Genomic DNA, 13,328 nt, shown 5'->3' on the forward strand with positions numbered 1-13,328 from the left:
AAAAGTATTGACTTAATGTGCATCCTGCACTACCATTTTCTGTGCTATTTTAACCTTTAGACTACTGGATTAATTTTTAACAAAATCCACGTTGAGTGGGTACAAGTTTATAATTTTTACTCACATATATTCACTTAAATGTTTCATAAATACATGAAATAAAGTTCATATATGAATCGGTAAGTATTATTTTCGTGTCTTTTTTTGTAATTTTTATTATTTTAGATCGGCTAATGGTGATTAAAATTAGGCAAAAAATCGAAAAAGTTGCGTTTACTTACGGGCATTTGTGGCCAGCTGTCCAGTATTTATGTCCATTAGTCCCGATAACAGTGGTTTTCTGACAAGAATTTTTTTTAAAACCCGAACTACGATTCATATTGCAATATTTGGTAATTTTCGTTGTTGGTTCAAATTTATTATCAAAATTAGCTGTTACAATCAGCTATCGATCCCTGAAAATTACCGCGACGTGCCGCCATTGTTGTCAAGCGAAAATACTTGCCGAAAACCACTTTTTGAACTCAAAATTTCAAGGTATTTTCAATTGAAAAAATCAAAACAAAAACCACCATTTTGAAAAAAAAAATCTTTTTTCTTTAATTATTGTAAGTGTCGTGTGCAAAACGGCGGGAAATATGAATTGGGGAATGCACTGTATACAGTGTACAGTATATCGACTGACGTGACGTCGGGCGAGATATCTCGCCTGCAGTAGTCAGAAGGTTAAGCAGACGATTTATTTTGTAAAAAGGTGTGTACATATGTTTCGTACTTTTTTTTCCAGATATTTTATTATTATTATTTTTTTTTTAAATTAAATCATGTTTGGTACGGTTTTTGTAATTAAACCCCACTATAAAAAAACGTTACTACAGTAGTTGTAAATTAAGTGAAAAAAACCTCCTAATTTAAATGTGCTACTTACTCCCTTTGAAGTAATGGCCGTACCCGATGTCACACCATGTGACGAACAGCACGTGCGAGTTTGAACACTGTTGCAATGTAATAGTTCTGCTGGGAGATTATTAGATTGCATATTATAGATATTGAGACTTAATAAAATTGATCCGGTGAAAAATTAACATTTACCGACCAGCGGTATGTTACTTCTTTATTATTTACGATTGAATAATGGGGTCATTCGAGAACTACTCAACGTGCACTATGAGAGTAGGAATTATGGGATGTGTGACAAAACGTAATTGGGGGGGGGGGGGGGGGGGGGTGTTATTGTGCAACGTAATGTTAATTAATAAAGTATGCAACCAGTCATTGCCGTTTTATTTTAACATATATGTATTACTAAATACCCCAAAGTAAAATATGACATGGTCACAAAACGTTACACGAGCGATAGGGGTATTAAAACTGCCAGATTTTATGTTACATATTGTTAAATGGACACAAAGGTCAACAAAGGACTATTCAACGTTAACGTATTGCAGTATCAGACATTGGCTTTTACCCCAATTTTTAACGACCATAATGAATTTGCAATAAGACTACGGCAACCTGATGTAAATGTATTTGAATATTTGATTTGCCGTCCCATTAGCTGGCGATCAAGCCTAAATAAATAATATCAAGTAATAATGCAAACTTTTAAAAAAATGTCCGTAGCTTGTGAAAGAACACCCCAGCAAATGTCAGCCTAATAGGACTATTTTTATTAATATAGGTTCACTGCAGGACCCATCAAATTAATGTTTTTGTCCAATAAAAAAACCCCAACAGGGTTTGGGTTGGGAGAAATACATGTTTAAAGTGGACTACAATTGTCATGTAAAACACTACCATTTTGAATGGTGATATAATCATGGCACTGACATCCGCCATCTAAACCCCCAACCAGGGCAATGCCCTATACCTTTAAATTTCAGTCACAACATTTTACTTTTGTTAACAGCCATGTGTATGTCTGATGCCATATAACCGTAAATAAAATGTGTCGAGTGTGTCGTTAAATAAAACATTTCCTTCTTTCCTTCTTCTATGGATATAAAGATGATATGAGGCGACCCCTCAATCAAGACAGTTAAATTTGTTCAAAATCACATGAAAAGCTCATCTCCTGCACAAATCACATAAAGTCCCAGTTCTGCTGGCGTCCTGCTAAATGAAGAAAAACAAAGCTGGCCATTGCATTTATAGTTGACCTAGATAATTTAGATAAGCAAGCATTGCGAAACTATAGCGACGTGGTGGACCTTTTATGTACCAAACAGAACTGGATCATCTATTCTAAATGCTTAAATAATAAAAATATTACAGGGACTGCAGCTTTAAAACATATGAAGCTAAAACCTGGGATTCTTTCATTTGGCCTATAAAGGTATTTTTAGAAATGTCTTCAGCCAAATCTGAGAGGTGTCTGGATAAATTGTGTGATTTGACATGGAATAACCCAGTGACAGGAAAAGTAGGAAAGTGCTGATTACCATTACATAATTTTAGATGGGATGGGGTGCATAAAAACATTAGATATTGCACGACACCATGACTGGGCTTCAGTTCATAAATGGATACCATATATAGCTCACAACCCAGTTACAGTCAAATGCATAGTATTAAAGTCTACTAAATATCCTATAATTTCGACTCATTTTAAATATTTTTGCAGGTGGATGTTTTGGTAAATTCAACAAACTGGAAACTGGATTTATCTCATGGGATGGTTTCAAAGTCCATATTAGAGCTAGCTGGACAACAAGTTCAAGATGAATGCTACAGATTTTGCCCAAAAGGAATTGAAAGTGGCTGTGTAGTGAAAACATCATCAGGCAAATTACGGACATGCAAGGCCATTTTTCATGGGGCACTAGAAGAATACAAGGAAAACTACCAGTATTGTACTTCTGTATGCATATTCATCTTTGTTTCTAGATATTTAAATATTTACTTACTTGTTTTAAAATATCATGTTTATATACAAATGACAGAAATGCTTGTGAATAGTGAAATTAATTCAGGTTTGTCAGTTGCATGTTAGCTAGTCCATGAGCACTTAAAAGGGCTCCAGAAAATTGTGAGAATGATCATTCTTTGCACATGTCTGATTTTGTGTAACACATTTTTCATTTGAACATTAAAAGTTAGAACATCATTTACAAGATAATTGCAGGTTATGCCAAAGCAACATGAGTTACTTGAATTTGTTTTCATGTAACCCATAAATGGTTTACTCCAATTTTTAATTCTCAGAAGCCTGTGTATGTATACATGCAGGTACAATTCTTATTACTGTAGTAATGAAGATGCAGTATAACCTCGATTTAACGCCAACTAATGTACCAGTGAAATTTTGGCGTTATATCGAGTTGGCGGTACTACCAACATATTTTTGTTTGAAGTTGCTAAATGTCAAGAGAATGACGTTTTAAATATAACTAACAGGCAGTAACAAAATAAAATAAAATAAAAATACCAACCAGGTAAAAAATTATCAAATATTTTATGTAGTATTTATAAACACAAGTCAGAATGTTGATTCCCTTCTACAAAAGGCAAGTGTTTACGTTTTAATCATAAATTAATGGCATCCCAGGAACTGCATGGCCACTGACTGCTCCAGTTCAGTGTCGGATTCTTTTACTTCTTGACACTTTCAACAATCTGCTCGTCACTGAGACTGGCAAATGTTTCAACCTCTTTACCAATATTGACTCATATAACATATAATGATTGCTAAAAACAAATTGTCCATCTTATAACTGTGACAGAAAAGGTAAGATTAACAAAGTTTACCATCCCAACATGGGTGACATCCAGATTAAAATATGTGAGACTGTACAAGCTCACAGTGCGTACATGACTAGTTATTTGAAGTAAAGAAAATGTTGTTAATTTCACTAAGCATAAAGCTGAAAAATATTCACACATTTTGTTCCTACAGTCCTGTTAATGAATGGATGTAGATACCATTCATATCAATTTAGTTCCCCAAAAGCTGTGCATTAATGATGCACTTGCCAGCACTGCTGTTATTACAGAAACTTTCATAGGTCATCATGGATGCTAAATATTCCAAATATTTCATCCACTCTGGCGACTGTCATGTTTGGACAGGGGTTAAACCACGTTTGCATAGCTATCATTTGTCTCTTCTAGTAGCAAGATCAGTTCCATATGTTCGACACTCATACAGGGCTTTAGATTGTACCAAAGCTGAGGCAATAAATAGTCTGTTCAAAATAAGTAAGACCAAATAAGCAAACCCAAATTAAGTACAAACATGCCAATAACAAAACAATCAATGAAATGTTGAGCTATTATGAGATTAAACTAACTTGAAATGCAATTCTGAACATTTACAACACTTTACCAGCTTTTATTAACATTACTGCACTAAAAAGACCCCAGTGTGCTAAGAATAGACAAAAAGCCTGTTGTGCACAAATTAGTGAGATATGAAACCTTGTACATAGCAGCAGATGTTTCTCTGGTTTTACTATTTGGCTGACAGAAAGGCTGTTCCTGACCTGACCCAATTACTGGCAGATGGTGGAACATAGAATGGAAAGCCCAAAGCAAAGATATTCTTATATTTTGCTTGTATAGTGTCCTGCAGGTAGTACAAAACCAAATAACTTCCAGCTGGGTCAAAGTTTGATAAAGAAGTTAACATCACAAGTCCTGTGATTGGTGATAAATGTGAGCGTGTTGGTTGTAAAACAAAATGTTTCATCTGGGCAAAAAAATGTATGCAATTTTATTTCATCTTGTACCACTGTGTTAAGTAGCCTTGTGCTTAAAACATGTATGGGGTCCTAAAATTTTGTGAGGGACTAGTGTAGTCATAGACAGGCCTTTCCCCAGGATTTTTTTAAGGCGCTTACATATATAGCATCATTATAACAAAAAAATCAAGCCAAAAGAAGTGGGGTAGTAGGTTGAAAACAGTTAAGTGTTTGCCTTCAATCCATCAAATCATGTTGGGGTTGTTTTTGTGGGGTTTTTTTTTTTTTTTTTGGGGGGGGGGGGGGTTTAAATCTTTAAAAAAAAAACACCCATCAATTCCCCACCCCCAACAATTTCATAATTTGCGCCGTGTTGTTGCTGTTGATTTCAGCGTCGTGTTAAATGCTTGTCATCTCACAGTTTAACAAATACATATCTAGCATTATCTAACAAACATGATTATTGTAAACTAATTCAGTGTACGTTTAACTGCAATTTGTATAAATACTGCATGCTCATTTCCTGCGATCGCGATCTCAGTGCGTGCTCTCGACCATAGCTACAAAATTAACAAAGACAAAGGAAATAACGAAACTGCAGTTAGGTATTCATTGATGCAAACAACTATTGTTTTTCTACACATTTACATCAAGATTTACTTCCATGTAATCGTATTGTTCATGTCCGCAACGATATCTCTTGACACGTGGGTGTCAGCTGACTCTGAAGTGTGACGTATATTACGCCGAGCTTTCCTCAGTTCAGCCAACGAACGTTCTTCCTAACGTTCGCGAACTATTTGATTGGTGTCCGCAGTGTCCATTTGGTTTAACGTGAAGCGCACACACCAGTGTAGCGAACGTTTTGTTTTCGCTCGGTCTGGCTGAACTCGGCCCTTGGGATAGCCAACATGTCTTTCGGCCCTAAACTGGCATGTGTATTCAAATTGACAAGCAGTGTCGGTTTGGTTCAAAGACTTTACAAAATTAAAATAATGGTGACATCTTTTACTCAAGAATTTCACCTTCAGAGATGTTTATTCAATTAATAGGTATTTTCTTTGATTTGTCTTGATGCGCAATTCCCAAGCATACATACACTATTACAACAAGCAGTTATCTGTACCACGTGACCAGCACAGGCCCGCCGACAATTAAAACGGTGCGATCAATGGACCTCAAAGTGAACATCTAAAGAATTGCAGAGATACCAAATGGAAGTGTGATAATGTGTGGTGAATGACGTTACGGATCACAGCTCCATTGTTTTGTATACATGTTACAAATTAAGCCGACACGGTCCTGCAGTTAAGGCGCTTACCAGACATGAATTACTTGGCTGGCTAAGGGAGCACGGGCCGTGTCGGCTTATCGCTCTAGGGAAACCCCTGATAGACCCTACCCATTATCTCTGAAATGAGCAGCTTGACCCCCAATATTTTCTGATTCACTTTAAAGGTGAGAGATGCATGGTGGTATTTATATTTGTCAATTAATACACTGCAGGTAGGAGTTTTATCCACATATTGTTGTCTGTGGGATTTGATTTGGCTATAGCCAATATATAGGTCGTTGTCATTCAATGTTCCTCACATTTTAAAGAAAGAATCATGTTTCTTCGACACACAAACACAGATCATAACTATACCGGAGTAATTGTTTTTAGCTAATGCAGTTTTTCTATCACTGGTTTACCAGCAGTCAAATGTGTTGTCTCATACCACTGAACAGAATAGTGAAGGTAATCATGATGGTAGTGCATGGTGATGATGATGTACGTCTGTGTACTCTTTGCACATTATTTTGGTTAAAACTTTTGAAAACCAGCAAATGCCTTTTTTTCTGTATTTGGCTTCATAAATTTTATATAGTCATGAAATTTTACTGCTATTCACATTGAGTACAATTTCATTAAAATTTTTTATGAAAAATAACTGGTTATGGCCAAAAGTTGGCCACATTGATGACATTGTTATTCTTTGGCCAGACCTTGATCACAAAATAGTATTGTAAAATAGTCAGAGGTTTAATAGGTACAGTACTATAATTAGCTGATTTTGGCCTCTCTTTTTTTGGAATTGGCACCACTTTTTACATAAAGTAGGTTTGTCCAACCTTCCTTACCTAAAATTCTGATAAAAGCCAATTGCCTCTTGGAGTAAATGGTTTAGGCCAGTACATGTATGTCACTCTAAAATAAAATGAATATTGATAACTGCACTTATAATCGGAATTTAGGCCAAAAATGGACATGGACTGAGAAAACAATTGTACATGTAGGTCATTCGCTGATTCAGCAGGTGCTGGCTCTGCTGTTATGTGAAATACCTGATGGCTTTGTATATTGACTAGACGATAATAAATTATACCATACTGGTAAATATATAGTTTTCAATAAAGAATAAAATATATGTATTTTCGCACTAGCATATTTTCGTAATCATGTTCATAAAATTTTAACCATTGCAAAAATATCCCAGCCTTGAGAGGAACTCATAAGTGCTGTTCCAGATGTGTGATGTATTGAGCTATGTCAGTCAACATATTGTTTAATATGATAGAAATGTTTGGGGGGTTTTAAATTATATACCGGTATATTTCCGATTTCAAAATATTCCCCTGAAAAACAGAACCAGCTGAATTTGTTTCGGGAAGTTCTGTAAGATTTGACCTGTGACGTAACGAAGGGAAATCATTTCGATAGCCAGCACCGTTGTTCATTGCTTCTTTTGTGTTTATTATGGTTAAACGGTGTGTTGTTGGTAGCTATAGCAATACAAAAGCCGATGAATTTAGTCTTCACACATTTCCTAGTAATGTTGCTGTGAGAAAGCTGTGTGTGAATGTGATTAAAACAACCTGGAAAGACTGGACAGGAAGAAATGTCCAAGACAGTTACAACAGCAGTGGACACTTTAGTTTTGATTCATCTGAACTGGCTTGTCGGCTTAAGTGAGACATGGGAATACCATGTTTTATGGGGGTTTTTTAAAAAGATGCCGTACCAACAATTTTTCTGCAACACAAAACAAGTCTTTTAGTCATAATCTGTCTCCCACGACCATTTTCATCGTCATCTGTCAGTCTGGTGGTTCTTCAGAAGACGTTCCAGGTTCAAACTGGTATAGAGAATAATACATGTTGTTTTAAAATGTATCCAATGAGTGAGAGCGAGTTTGATACGTTTTTAAATGAGTTGTGAGATAAATGGTATCTAATGGACATGAATGTATTATTCTATTTCTTACATATCCTCAAAAACCAGGTTTTAAGCAAATTTTAACGTCTTTTTCGACTAAAAGTTATTTACAGCCGTTGCACTTGTAGCTGACTTATGCATCGCAGGTTAACTATACATCACAGTGTAATCGATTTTCATTGTGTGGTTTTCATTGGATATATGGCATTGATGACCTGGTCATCACCTTGAAGCAGACAGTCGTATATCTTCAAATTGTTAACACATGTACATGTTGAACCATGTGTAACCAAAAATAACACATGGTCTTCTCACCACCGGGTGTGTAAGAAAAGGCATTATTTGTTGTTGCACAAATATTAGTCCAGTCATCACTACACTATTCATCATCAAAAGGAGAAGAGAAGAAACGCATGATAATTGAGCCTGGCAGTCGCTGTCGGTCCCACTTTCACTTGTGCTGGGAGTCATCTTATGGTAGGTTTCTGTGAAGCGAGTTCCCTTCATGACGTCACGGCTATTTACAGGCAAATGGTTTTACCAAGAATTTTACTCGGTCGTTTCCATCAGTGTTCTATGTGAGTGATTTTTTAATGCTTTTATTAGGCATTTTTGTAATTATTGATTTACATATCTGTAAAATGTTATTGCAATGAATTAAAAAGGCATTTAATTGTGGAATTTAAAATGTTAGTGTATGTCCCAGAACAGCACTTTAAGTTTGACAGTTTCACAATACAGTTTTATTACTGCAATGTTGATTTATGTGCATCACTTCTTGCAAACTCAACTCATCAAAATGCCAATGATTATAGATAACTATTGTGATAGTCACCATGTGATCAGTACTCAGTAATGTGTTCACTAATAGTGACCTATATGATCAATCCAGTAAGACATTATACTTGCAATGTTATTAAAGCATTGTTGTGCATGTATTTCCAATGACATGTACACATTGATAAAAATAAATCTTAAGTGGTATATACATGTAGTTTACATGTATTCAATATGACAAAACTCTTACACCAACAGAAGTGGAGTAAACATTCATTTGAAAGAAAAGTCACATATAAAGCATGTCTTACAATGTAAATCATTGCTGAACAATTACATGTAGATGTGTTAATTTATATTTATGTTTAACTTTCATGCCTGTTTGCAAAATGCCTTATACATCTACATGTGTACATGTGCTTCAAATCTGTATGCAAGAACAGTTACTAGAACATTATGCCATCTACTTTTACTGCCTTGTTTCATGCTTCAGTAGACTGTATATATTTTTGGTGCAACCAGTAAATACTGTGATATATGATATTTTGTTATTTTAATTTCAGATAATGGAAAGTTTCATCTATTCATGTTTGAGTACAGCCAGTGGTCAATTCGTTTCAAGACCATTGCATTTCCTGTTCTTGGAACTGGGAATTTAAAGTTCAAGCCTGAACTGGTTGTGAAGATCATGTTTGATACTGTTGAAATGTTCCTTGCTGGAAATCCAAGAAGTTCTTTGGATGAAATTTGTTTTGTACTCTACCACAAAGATGTGGAAACTATCAAGGTAATTATTTTTAAATTGTGTATATCTGCCTGCATGAAGGCAGTAAGATAGTGATCAATGTATTATTTTCCAAATTGACGGTACTTGGTATGTTGTCTGAAAATGGTATTCAAATATTGGAAGAAAATTAATAGCGAATATTCAAATACTGTAAATCATAAAATATTATCAATCTTACAATTTAGCAAAATCCAAATAAGTGACACATTAGTGACATAAAACTTTATCGAGGTCAGCGTATCAGACACTAAAAATATAAGCTTAAGTTGTCGAATCAACTGAAATAATATTTTGGATCAATTTTAATGTTATGCAGCTTACAGACAACTTACATTTACCGTATATCTTCGCCTATAAGTCAAATTATTTTAATTAAAATATTATTTTATAACTTGGGTGGTCGAGTTATAAAGGGTCAGAAAATTACACACCAAAAAATAGAATTTGGGGGAATATATTGCAAGTTTTTATTGTTGAATTACCCCAGTCTTTATACTCAAAAGAGTTAATTTGCCAATTTAATTGTGATAATTAGTTTTTTGGCTTTGGTTTTGGTTTTAAAATGACTTAAAAAGATGAACTGATTTCACATGCTAAGATAGCTCGAGTTACTTCTAGTGCTCCCTTTATTGATATGTTGTAGTGGAGGGATAGAGGGGACTGTGTGTAATACTTCGGCAATCGTCGACGACCAAATGGTAGCCAGCTACTGTGTCTAAAGTACACATTTTCCTGAATCAGATTTTTATCAAGTCCAGTCATGAACATTAAACTTGCATGTTGTTAACAAGTACCAACATGTTAGTGAGCACATATTTTGCTCTACATCACTGAGACGATTGCCGAAGTATTACACAATGTGTTCAATTAATCACTGGCAAAACGATTGCTCAAAAGTTGTTGGTTTTTTGTACCATCAATTGTACATCTCTTTAAATTTAGTGCTATTAAATATTATAATTTTGTATAGCCTTGCTAAATTCACTAAAAGTTATATATACAGTATTCAAATACCAACTAAACAACTGACTCTAATTGGTGGTTTTTATTGTTTGAAAAGCAAGTTATGACAGAAAACATTATGTAGGAGTGAACTCCTACAAAAAAACACCAGATCAGTTCACATGATGGTTGGGTTTGTTTGTTTGTTGTTTTTGTTTGTTTGTTTGTTTTGTTGTTGTTTTTTGGCCAGAAAATGTTGATTTCTGACAGTGCTCAACTTTAAATAATTTCTGAATAGCCAATTGAATGGATTCGGATGGATTTATTTAACAACACTTAGACACATTACAATGTAACAAAGAGGACAACACTACTACTTTTTCTTCTTCTGCAATTACAAAGCCATGCTCAGATTTCTAGTCATGTTCTCATCAGGAAGTCAAAGAGACGACGCCGGTACCCAAAGTTTCTCTTTGAGGTCCACAGGATACTGCCAGGTTTCTTGTCTTCTGTGTGATGTCAGGACTGAAGGATGTGTTCCTGTGTTTGGGCACATGGACATTCATCAGAATGGGCAAGTTTGAGTTTATAGAGGTGGGAGAGTAGGCAGCGATGCCCAGTTCTCACTCTAAATATGATTACTTGCTGTATCCTGTCCAGTGTTTCAAGGTAATCCTTCTCTTTTCTCACTTCCAGTCTTGCTTTCCAGGTTGTGTTAAAGTTGCTTTTTATGATGGTTTTCACCTCTGACTCAGAGGCAAATATCCAATCCCACATCTTACTCAGAGTAATGGATTCAGATGGATTGCAGGATATTTGCTGGGTTCTGCTTCCCGCTTTTGAAAGCATGTCTGCTTCTTCATTACTTGACACGCCACAGTCGGGTGGTATCCATTGAAGGATCAAGTTTGTTCTTGGGCTAAGGTCTTGAAGTTCCCTCATGATAGCCAACAGAATCTGTTCACCTCCATAGGCCTGAAGGCTCTGAAGCAGAGATCTGCAGTCTTTAAGAAAAACAGCATTAGGTGAGAAGTTGTCTTTTGTATTTATTATTCTGGCCACTTCAAGCAGTGCACATCAGGGGTGGGGAAAAATAAAATTGTCAATCGGTCCCACTTGATGTCATCATTAATGGAGGGGGGGGGGGGGTGCGAGTGGAAAAAAGAAAGGAATAAAAAACTTTTTTTTTATCACATCAGTGAACACCCCCCCAAATTGTATATATATTTTACATAATGGAATAAATAATATATAGAAGGAATAAAAGTTATGAACTTAAATCCCATATATGTATAAAAAGTACCAGTATTCAGTACGGTGTCCTGAAAATTAATAAAAGATCGCACCGTTGAAGCGTTTGACAGCCTGAGCCAGCACATGTTTAGACAAAGAGATTAATAACGTCATCACTGATTGGACGAAATATGACCTCTATTGGCTCTTGAGATAACAGTACATGTAGCTGTTCTGCTTACTCCCACTTGTTAACAAAAAAGTGGAAACCTTTTGTTAATTTTAAAATCCTTTTATAATTATTGGATAGACTACATTGAACAGTCAACAATAAATACATTTACAGATTATTTCAGTATATTTTATGCTATTTCAAGCAGTTTGTATTGCACAAAAGTGTCTTGTTTCGGACTAGGACACTCGACCCGACAAAGCTCCGTACATAGGTGTTGACAGGTGTTGATTGTAACCAGTTGCAAACTCTGGGTCCTTTGTTTTAATTGGAGTGTAATACCTTGATGGCTCTCTCGCCAAGAATGGTGTTATTGTTAACATCTATTTAATCGCTTGACCAGCTCAGCAACTTTGACAAAATTAATGTCTAGCCTAGTGGCTGTGGATTGACACTACTGTAGGTCCGACTTCAGCGACAGACGATATATACTTAGGCAGACTTTAAAATCACAGACGTCTGAAATACCAGCCATATTGACCACTATTTATTTATTATTTTAAATCATGCATGAGATACCGATGTCTGGGCAGGCCGGTCCACTTGACGGATAAGAATTTGTTCCAATAATAGAAATGGACAGGTGCTTCGGACCGACAAGAATGACAAAAGTGGGACCGGCAAACAGACGTTTTAAAAAAATAATTTCGGTCTCAGAGATTGAGAATCGGTCCCAGACCGGGAGAAAAGGGCTTTTCCCCACCTCTGGTGCACATGCCTCAGCTTTGAAGTTGGTGGCGATAGATTTAAATGAAAAACTGCCATTGACATATCTGATATAGACACCCACACCTCCATTTTTGACAGCAATTTCAGCAGAGCCATCTGTATAGACATGGGTTCAGGATTCTGTGTGGTGAAATTTCATTCTCTTGAGCTTTTCACCTTGTCAGAGTAGTTTTTCTTCCCACCTTTCAAATGAGTGTAATCTCACAATTTTTTCCATTGCAGGGATTGGAGTTGTCTTTAATCTACCTGTTATTAGTTGGAGGCTGGCATTTTTTATTTTTACCAGTCTTGCCATGTTGGTTTTTGTTTCTGTGATCCATGATGTTGAAGCATACTTTAGATGTGGTCGAATTGCACCTGTGTAGACATGAGTGAGGATTTTGTGATTTACCCACCACCCCCCGCCCCCACCCCCACACACACACACACACACATGATGCCCATTATTTTGTTGCCTTGTTTTTCATAGCTTTAATTTGTGGTACTATAATTGATCCGAAATAAGCCCAGGGGGCCAAGACAACTCATTGTGAGCTTAGCATGGGGTGGGCTTATTCCCCAGACAAGGGGCCAGTTTTGTTTAAAAAAATAAATTAATAATAATAATTCTAAATAATATTAATTAAATGAACCAGGAAGAAAACAAAAAACCTTCAGTAATACCTCTATTAATTAGTGTTCCATTTGTTACTTTGTTATTTATAATAATTATTTATTAATTGGCTTTTTACTAGTATCTAATTATCAGAA

The 13,328-nt window shown here is 35.7% G+C and overlaps 1 protein-coding gene across 1 annotated transcript in view; it reads left to right on the top strand.

Annotated features, from left to right (window-relative positions):
- The window catches only part of LOC121391262, a 65,359-nt gene extending 55,923 nt beyond the window's left edge, over positions 1–9,436 (top strand). The window contains exons 7-8 of the mRNA XM_041522950.1: positions 2,624–2,860; positions 9,219–9,436. Of these exons, the coding sequence (XP_041378884.1) occupies positions 2,624–2,860; positions 9,219–9,314 (333 nt within the window). The 3' untranslated portion in view covers positions 9,315–9,436. The remainder of the gene's footprint in view (positions 1–2,623; positions 2,861–9,218) is intronic.
- The last annotated feature ends 3,892 nt before the right edge of the window (positions 9,437–13,328 follow it).

This window comes from Gigantopelta aegis, unplaced genomic scaffold (genome assembly GCF_016097555.1).
Source record: "Gigantopelta aegis isolate Gae_Host unplaced genomic scaffold, Gae_host_genome ctg2018_pilon_pilon:::debris, whole genome shotgun sequence".
NCBI classification, from domain to species: Eukaryota; Metazoa; Mollusca; class Gastropoda; order Neomphalida; family Peltospiridae; genus Gigantopelta; species Gigantopelta aegis.